The sequence below is a fragment of the Melitaea cinxia genome, chromosome 9 (assembly GCF_905220565.1).
Source record: "Melitaea cinxia chromosome 9, ilMelCinx1.1, whole genome shotgun sequence".
Lineage (NCBI taxonomy): Eukaryota > Metazoa > Arthropoda > Insecta > Lepidoptera > Nymphalidae > Melitaea > Melitaea cinxia.
The window spans coordinates 12,302,569-12,312,631 of NC_059402.1; the positions used below are offsets into that span (position 1 = coordinate 12,302,569).

The window sequence follows — 10,063 nt, forward strand, 5'->3', positions numbered from 1 at the left end:
TGACACATCAGATCGAGGACATCGTACAGATAAAATAAATAATAAAGATAAAAAACGAGTGTGCTTTAGGTCACTCGACTAAAGAAAAACTTTTTTAGGTCCATCTAACTTATATCTTTTTTTTATATCACTAGGTCAGCAAACAAGCGTACGGCTCACCTGATGGTAAGAGAGTACGGTAGCTTATAGACGCCTGCAACATCAGAAGCATCGCAAGTGCGTTGCCGACGCAATCCCCCCAGGAAAACAGTATTATTTAGCTGTTATCTTCTGTAAGGTCCATAAATTACGTGAGGTGTTTTTTTTAAATTTTCTGTTCCTCCCTCTTCCCCTGGTGAGATGTCGTGAGATTTTATTCAACCCCTCCCCCATCCCCCAATCATACGTGAGATTTTTCAAAATGTGGGTTTCTTACGTAAACGCGTTGGATTGATAATGTAAAAAAAAATGCTTTTTGCTTTTATTTACGACTAGTTAAGACTAGTAATCAGACACAATCAACAAATCAGACAGTCAGTAGATGTTATAACATCGAAGTATGAATGAAATTATTTTCTTTCGAACGAATTAGTGAATGATCTTAATCGTATTACGATTACGCTTAAGATAAAGAATGTACACTCTGGATTAAATGGACCAAAATAGTATATATTATTTTTTGTTTCAATCAGAAAAAAAATTGCGTGATATTTGCCGAGGCCCCCCTCTCTCCAACGTAAGATTAGATGAGATTTGACTCGACACCCCCCCCCCCCTAAACATCTTACGTATTTTATGAACGCCCCCTAAGGTCGAGGTACTACCCCAGTCGGGCTGCTCCAGATTTTGAGCAGGAAATTCCTGCTGTGCCCTACCTCATATAAATCGATATAAAAATAAATGGATATCTCCCTTTCAACTTCCATTCGCCTCGCCCTATCAGGCTTTTCATAACGCTCTCGTCACGCATTCACCAGCTTAATCCCCAAGTCAAACGTGCGTAAAGAAGTTTTACTTCAAAAACGAATGTGCCTTAGACCACACGATTGAAGTAAAACTTACGAAACGTAACTCTTTCTATCTTCACTAACTCACCCTCTCAACTTCCGTTCGCCCCGCCCGATCACACTTTTCACTACACTCTCGTCATGCATTTACCAGCTGATTCCAAAATTAAAGCGTGCGTAAAAAAGTTTTACTTGAATAACAGTAAATGAAAAACCTACGATTTTATTTTTGTGTTACCCCCACATTAGGAATTCTAAACATTTTTGAATATCATATCACTATAGACGGCGCCACGGTTCGCTTAAACCGAAAATAAAAATCATCATATCAAAAATTTCGCTCTAGCGGGTATATCGTTCCATAGCTTAATTGGCTAGAGCGCCGACACGGTCAGTCGGAGACGCGGGTTCGAATCCCGCTGGAGCGGTCAATTTTTGATATGATATTCAAAAATGTTTAGTAAATGAAATGCCGAATTAATTAGTTTTTTTTCAATTGGGTTGTCACATAAGTTCGTTCTTATTTTGACATGTTGCCCTTGAGGACTTGCTTCGGCTTCTTTTCATGGTTGTACTGGTAGGTCTGCATGATTTTCTTGCATATGGCCAGGCTTTCCTCGCGGTTAGCCTTAGTTGTGGCCAGGAACTCGATCAGCGCGTTTTCCGCATGCTGTAGTGGTGTGGACGCTGGTCGAAGTCTGGGTGGTGTTACTTACCCAATGGCGGTCCTCGTCCGAGTGACTGATGGTGCTTGAGAGTACCTCGGACTTTCGTCCTTGGTAAATCTGCTTATTGCTTTCATTTGTAGGTCACTCGGTTTCGCCAATTTTGGGGAAGGTGGAACAATCGTTTACTTCTTTTGGGGGAGATGGTAGTCTGGACGTATTTTGCTATCGCCGTCAGTCGGGGTTTCGCTTTTTGAGTATTTTCTTCGGGGTCGCGCCGCCCTTGCATGGTCTTTTCTGCCTCGGCCTTTTGTTGCAGTCGCTCCTAGCCACTGAGAGCAGCTTCTTTGAGAGTCGGCCATGCAGGGGGTGAAAGTGGTTGTAATCTGGGCTTTAAGTACCCTAGATCCTCCCCCCTGTGCTCATAGGCTATAATATCGTGGTGTCTTGATACTAACAGGCAGCCGTATCTGTCCGATACGCCACCCCTATCGTAATCCACTCTCATAGAGTCCACGCTGACTCTTTCAGGGGCACCCCCGGAGGCTTCACCCAGCTGTTGTAGCCACGAGCTGGCCTGCGCAAAGGCTGACTTCTCTCCCCACTCGAACAGCACTATTGCTTTGTTGTGCAACTGCACCAGATGGCAGGTCTAGTCGTCCCCGTATTTTTGCGCAAGCGTATCGATCTTTGATTTTTTAACACTCGTTTTTTCTGTGCTACCGCTTAACACGTTCAGTGCCACCGACTCGCCCTGCGTGTTTACGTTAATTTTATTCCAGTGCCGGAGACTCGCGTGGCGAGTTCAGTGTTTTTTGGTAATATTTTCAAAACGCTTCTGTATATTCTGTTCAAAATTACATAGTAGACTTAATATGATATTATTTAAACATTTACATGGTGGCCTGGATGTAAATAACATTTTTACATTTGAAAGAAAAAAATATATTTTGCAATGCCATGAACTCGCCAGGCGAGTTCAATGCCGCAGATTCTCAAACTTTAACGTCGTCAAATTAATAGCTTGGATACTACTTATAATATGAACCTAAAACAGAATGAAAGCATAACAAACATCTAAATAACAGATAAATTACAGTTTTAATAACACATATGGTTTTATGTTTGATTTTTAGTGGGTTGATGTGGCGTTCACTGTAAATCTAATATCAAATTGTATAATTCTTTTTTTCGTGTTTGTTATTGTTAGGACAAGTTTCGTTTTAGAAAAAAATTAAAAGATTTTTTTACTAACATAAGTTTTTTTTTAATTTCATGATATGAAATGTGAGTGAGTGAAATACACTCGAGAGCAAAGAAATCGCACAGCCCCTACATTTTAATTTTGACCGCAAGTATTTTTTTAATTTTATGTTGTTTGCAAATACAACTTGAATTAAATTGAAGTACACATTGTTAGCTTTCTAAAAACCCATTATGTGTAGCTTTGACTTTCGAAATCATTACAATAGCAACAAAACAATAGAATTACCCAAATTCACTCGTTCGGGTAGTTCGGTTTGTAAGACTTTGAGCAGGTATAAAAGGTTAAAAAAAATATATTTTTTCGAAGACAATGATTTGTTAATACGAGGTATTGCCCCCCCCCCCTGCCTGATAACCGCTTCCATTCGATTTTTCATTGTAGAAATATTTTTTTTTACAAACACTTGCGGTATGCTGTCCCATTCTTCCTAGAGGAATGGTTGGAGGAAAGGTTTGGAGCTCTCTTAAACCTGTCGGCGGTGCGTTTCTTGCCCTTACTCTTTTCTTTAGTTCATCCCATAAGTGCACAGAAAGAATTGTTTCAGAAATATTATTAGTATAAAATATAACCTTAAAATTAACTACTGTATAAAAAGTTGAGAACCACTGCCTAAATTACGAAACAAACTTTCCTTCTTTTTTATCCTTTGAGTTTTTTGTCATGTTTTTAAGTTAAAACACACTTAATAGTCTTCAAACACTTTATACTTCCGATACAAACGTTACGAAGACTAAGCCGGCCACAATAATAACAAAAGATAAATTTTACCCTTACATAATGCCAGTGAACTCGCGTAACGAGTCCATTCAAATTATATTGCAGTGCCGGCGACTCGCTTGGCGAGTCCAACGTGAAATGTATGCGGCATCCGCGAAGACATCATGAAAATCGTAGTGGCATTGAACGTGTTAACAGCAGGGCGAGCCCCGGGGGAACCACCAGTCGATCCCGCCCCTCAAAGCGACAGAAAGTTACTAGCCCTTTTTGAGCACTTTTTAACTTTTATCTTATACAAATTGTGCTGTGTGACTACGGCACCAAAGAATATAGCCACCCCCTCTCTTCCCGTGGGTGTCGTAAAAGGCGACTAAGGGATAACACCACTACCATCTTGGAACTTAAAAAGCTGACCGATGGCGGGATAACCATCCAACAACTTGCTTTGAAATACACAGGCCGAAGATGGGCAGCAGCGTCTTCGGTGCGACAAAGCCAGCCCTGTGGTCACCAACCCGCCTGCCCAGCGTGGTGACTATGGGCAACACACATGAGTTCACGCATTTTGGAGCAAACTTGTGGAGGCCTATGTCCAGCAGTGGACTGCAATAGGCTGGAATGATGATGATGATCTTATACAAATACTTTCAACTTATATTATTATAGGAGTCAAATAAAAAAGGTTGCATAAATAATATAAATATATTAAAACTAATTGTATAAGTTTTTATCTACAACTAGCGACCCGCCCTGGCTTCGCACGGGTGCAATACTGATACTAAATAATGTCTATAATTATAGTGTGAGGCTAGCTTATGACATGGTTATTAACTTAATAACAACAACATTCAAATATGCGTCGTTAGATTACACGTGGTTACAGAATGCGTTGAAGAAATAAAGGTTCACTGCTCGTTCCCCGTAGGCGTGATAATATAGCCTATATGTTGACCCGACTTCTTAATAATATTCGTGCCAAATTTGAAGTAAATCCATACAGTACTTTTTAAGTTTATCCCGGACATACATACAGACAAACAGACAAAAATTCTAAAAACTATATTTTAGGCTTCGGTATTGATTGTACATCACACCCCAAGTATTCTTTAAAAAAATATTCAATGTACAGTTTTGACTTTCCTACCATTTTATTATATGTATAGATTAGGGTAAAACAGGGTGTAACTGGCCTCTTACCATAATCCAGCCAGATAAAATTTCATCGGTTTATAATAAGAGTAGAGTGAAAGATACGCCATGTGTGAGCAGTTTGGCGTATTGTATCGATATATATTTTAGTTTCAGTCGCAATAGAAACTAGCGACAATTCAGGCGGTTATTTATTGACGCTTGGCAAACATGTCTCGTCATGAACGGTATCTGTTGATCCTACTTTTATTGGTCTTAAATAGGTACTTAGTGTTAAAGTAACGTCTACTTGTTTTTCTCACGTTTATTGGCTACTGTTAATCTCAAATAAATTATTGTTTTCAATTAGAATGCAACAAAAGCGAGAATACACTGTACTGTAATACACATTCTTACCTAACTTTTGATTTTAGAGAAATTCGACCGTATTTATACAGTTCATAAGATTTACTATCATTCATATACCTCATCGAATTTTATTTGTGGCAATTTTTTTTAAGTAACTGGCATACTCGGTCAATTTCTGTGACTACTAACGAAAGCTGTTAATTTAATTTGCAGGATCAAAGAAAGTAGACCACAAAATGGGTAAAAAGCGCCAGTACACCAAATGTTATAAAATTTGTCACAAGTGGAGGTCCTATTTCGTCCTTTACTTCACCGATTCCTTTCAGAAACATGGTAAATAGGCTGCGGTATATCATACTCATGCTGCATCACAGCTTTGCAATATTTCAACTCATGAAAGGAGAAAGTTGTGTTGCCACGTTTGGCCTTCATGTCTAGCAAGCGTGACCAGAGCATAGCTGTGCGGTAATACATCAGCATGGCTTTTGTCATTTGCTTGTTCAAATTGGTATTGTCTCCTCCTATTGAGGAGTAGACCTCTTCAACAATCTCATGTTGTCAACGTCAACAGTCACGAATGATGGCGTTACTTCCTGGTTGACGTTTAGCTCTCAAACGGCTACATCAATACCAAAGATGGAATCAGCCTTTGTCTAAAGCTGTTGGTGGTGGGACTGCCACTGACGCGGGTCCTGCTCTTGGTTTTGAGGGGCCTGATGGCTTCTTTCCGACTTTTGCTGGGTCGACTTTTTCTGCCTTTCCTCTGTAAACAGGTGCTATTTTTTTTTTTAATTTCTTCTGATGTGTAGAGTTTTCTTTCTGTTGGTTGGTTCATTTTCAATATATTCTCTTTAGCGTTCGGCTTAGAATAAATTGGGAAATAATTGACTGATGCCATTGCAGATCCAACGCGAGTATACAAAACTGACACAAAAGGCTTTAATCTTTGCCCTAAAAAGGTAGTCTTAATTGAGAAAGGCAGAAAAACCATTTATCAAATAAAAAAGGCTCGCCAAAGGAAAAAATAACAACCTGTAGCCTTCTAATTAAAAATCCATATAGGAGAATCCCTAATAAAGTAAAACTGAATGTGCCAAGTGGGTGGATCTGGTCTATTTCCATTCAACCAAAATAACGCGGATTATAACAAGCGTATCCCCACCATCGAAAAACTAACAACGCAGCAACAAAATGAGACAATAGACCAAAATATGGCAAGTATTTTATTATATCGAGAATTTTGTGATATTGTTGGCGAAGAAATCATTGAAGGTATCAAAAAACTCACAAGATTAGACTGCATGGATCAAAATTTTCCGTCTGTGGAGGAAATTTAACGCAATGAGTAAAGAAATTAAGGAAATACCTCTTTTAAATAAATAAATATCTTATAACATACACACACGGTCGTCTGTGGTAAGCAACTTAATGCTTGTGTTACAGTTAACAGTCGATTATTATAACTATTTTTTTTTTGATGAATATAAATAGAAATAATACATATATAAATACAAATATTACACACAAACTCAGGCGGGAATCGAACCCGCAACCCGCGGAGCAGAAAGCAGGGCCACTACAAACTGCGCCAACGGACTAGTCTAAAAAGTCTTTTGAAAACATAAATTGAGAGATTTGAACCCAAAATTGTTGAAGTGGCTTGAGTCAGTTTGTCAATAAAAAAGGTACAAAACGAAAATAATCAAATCTCAAAATAACGAAATCTCATCCATGATAGCTTCCATATGCAAAACAGAGGAAGAAATGGAACTAGAACCAGCACTTACTAATAAAAGAGATAAGCAAGGTTAGGATAAGCAAACTCAATAGTTTACGCATGATGAAGGTGCTGGCAGTTATTAAAATGAATGAAAACATAAGACTCAAGATGAGCAATCTAGGGATTCAAACATGGTGGAGGAGGAAGAGGTTAGTGTGACACATCAATTAGAAGAAGCAGATAAACTAACAGAACTACATAGATAGTGTTAGATTAAATATTGCTGGACTACATTCTGAAATGTCATTTGTTTAATCTGGCCGAGTTGCTTAATAAATCAGTTACCACTTGTTTTATCCTATATGACTTTTTTAAGCAGAGATAATTACAGCAATTTTTGCATCAAATTAATTAGCAGTGGTAGGTAAAAAATGTTGATAATAGCTTTTAGTAAACTCTGTCATTAAATCAGGCATTGCTTCAGGTAACGTTGTAATGAGTCTTGCCGGGTTTCCTGAGTATCTAGCGAATGAAGGCACTACTGTTTCAGCTGGTAACACTGAATTATCTTCAATCATGCAACAGTCTTTTAGTACACATCTTCTACCCTGTAATTTGAAAATATTTATTATAAAAAAAAGAAAAGAAATAAATAAGTTATATTAAATATTTAGTAGATTAGGCTAAGAATAGAATTTAAGTTTAGACATACAATGCTTGAAGAGTTAAGAGTACTTTTATATAGACTTAATGGAAATGCTTAATGTATTTCACCATGACACCATAAGCGTGTTTCACTATTTGCTGAAAGTGCTATCTGACGTATAACAGTATATATATATATATATATATATATTATCTTTGATAATGCATATTTGACTATTGTTTCGTCTACCTACGTTGTATTACTTGTCGATGTAATTGAAGTCGGTTTTTTTTGTTTGCCAGCAAACACAATTTTATTTCTAAGATATTTATACTCACAAGGTGTGCATAGAAAAGTTAAAATTTATTAGTTGTGGCAAACTGACTGATAGTAGATCTATTTGCCATCAGCTGATAAAACCTATCAGTAACTTATATGCGAGATAAACTTGACTAGCCACCTCTGAAGCAGGCTAGATATTTATACACAAAGTCAGTGAATAAAAAAGTTCTGTTTAGATACTAATAAAACATAAATGATACTATGAAACATGTCTAAAGGATATTAAATTATATAAGTATAAACTTACTATGACAACATTTTTTCCAATATAAACATAGGAGCCTACGACTGCTGCATTAACAACTGTGTTCTCACCTACAAAGACATGATCACCCATTTGTAGAGGGAAGAAGGCAACTCTGAAATAGTAAATATTATTTGCTTTAGTTTTTAATAAACCACACCACCACTACTTGAAAGCAACACTTGAGAGCTTGATTTTCTGTAAGGTTGAGCTTTTTCTGCAGTTGGGCTGCTTCAGCAGAATATTTTCAGCTGTACCCTGTCTATAATTTGATATGATCTTCATAGCAATAATACCTCTTCATAGCCAATTTTAATGATATTGCCTTTGTACATTAATGCTATGTTTTAGTTACTTATGTAAAATTTTTTGTAACCGGTCTACAATGAAGTTTATAGGTGTTTTTAAATACAATAAAGTCAGTATTTTGTATAAATTAATTAATCAGTTAGAATACAAATATCAAAACTTAACTATAACTTGTTTTACTCTTAAAGCATGTTTAGTTGAGAAAATGTATATAAATATAGCTTGTTAAACTAAACAGTCTGCTCTAGGATTTAAATCCTATTTCAGGTATAGAAATACACACAACTGACCACGGCAAACATTCTGTATGACCTGTATATATGTTGGTCACGGGCAGCGATATAACATTTGAGTGCCAGGGCAACAGCTGTGACCGCTGTACCTGCTGTAAAGCCAAAATATCATATAATGTAACTTACCCTTTACTAAACTTTTTGAAAGGTGGTCGTATAACTGATCCCTTGCTGATAATGCAGAATCTACCAGTCTTAACATTAGCTAGGTCTCCTCTGATTATTGCATCACTTTGAACTATCACTTTGCCATGTAATACTATGTTTTGAGATCCACACAGAACTGTTTGCCTGCTTACTTTGTTTCCTGAAGCCTGTGCAAAACAAGAAAATTAAATATAGTCATTATTTGTCATTGCGTCCATTTGCTATTTATATTATTGGAGTTATCAGGGAAGTGGACATAAGGTGCCAATCAAAATACCAATTGTAAATTCATGTGACGTTTCAATCTTATATTAGATCTTCCTCAGGCATCTAAAATAATTTGGTCACATATGAAAATTATAATATTAAATAGTGTTAATTTGAAAATCCAAAACATTTAATTAATTTAATTAAAGTTAATTTACAATGAAAAACCTTAAAAGTTTTTTCTAGTGTTTGAATTAATAAATATGTACGTAACAATTATTTTAATAACGTTAAAAATATTATATTTTAAAAATTCTTGAGTCTTTTCTTCATATTCTTAAAGAATATTTTAATACTTTTATGCTACTTTAGTACTTACAGTTTCAACGTATTCTGATTTATTATAATACGTGTCTTGTAGCTCCATTTCGTATTTATTGTAATTCGTCGATTAAGAGTTAGTTTCCTATCATTTACTGTAATATTATGTACGTTAAATTACTTTATTCATACACTAAACAGTTTTAACTTTTAAGGTCTTATAAAAACAGTATACAAAATGACTAATATATTATAGAGCATTCTGACAAGACGAGTCTATCAGTCTAATATTTTAAATGCCAAAGTCACAATGTAGGTAACATTAACTTAATAAAATGGGTGCGTTCCTCTGACGTTGTGCGTTTCACTAAACGACCGCAACGATTGTAACGCCCTCTCTATCGTGCCACCTAAGGCCCGTGGTTGTTGCGAGCGATCGCTCGATATTATTAGATAACGTAGTAACGTAGTGCTCGTGACCATATTACGCTCACTTCGCCCACAATATATAGGTGGGTCAGAGTTGGCTTTCATCAAAACGTGGCGGTAATTGGTCATCAACCCGCCTGCCCAGCGTGGTGACTATGGGCAAAACACATGAGTTCACGTTATTTTTGGCGTAAACTTGTGGAGGCCTGTGTCCAGCAGTAGACTGTATAGGCTGTAATGATGTGGCGGTAATTGAAGAAGCTGTTTATTGTA

At 36.8% G+C, this 10,063-nt stretch overlaps 1 protein-coding gene across 1 annotated transcript; it reads right to left on the reverse strand.

Moving 5' to 3' along the window:
* Window positions 1-7,193: 7,193 nt before the first annotated feature.
* Window positions 7,194-9,656, reverse strand: LOC123656770 (dynactin subunit 5). Its single transcript, XM_045592430.1, has 4 exons — window positions 9,420-9,656; window positions 8,813-9,000; window positions 8,088-8,199; window positions 7,194-7,460 (listed from the first exon to the last, which is right to left on the reverse strand). Exons 1-4 carry the CDS (start codon window positions 9,465-9,467, stop codon window positions 7,260-7,262), a joined length of 549 nt encoding a protein of 182 aa, XP_045448386.1. The 5' UTR covers window positions 9,468-9,656; the 3' UTR covers window positions 7,194-7,259.
* Window positions 9,657-10,063: the final 407 nt, after the last annotated feature.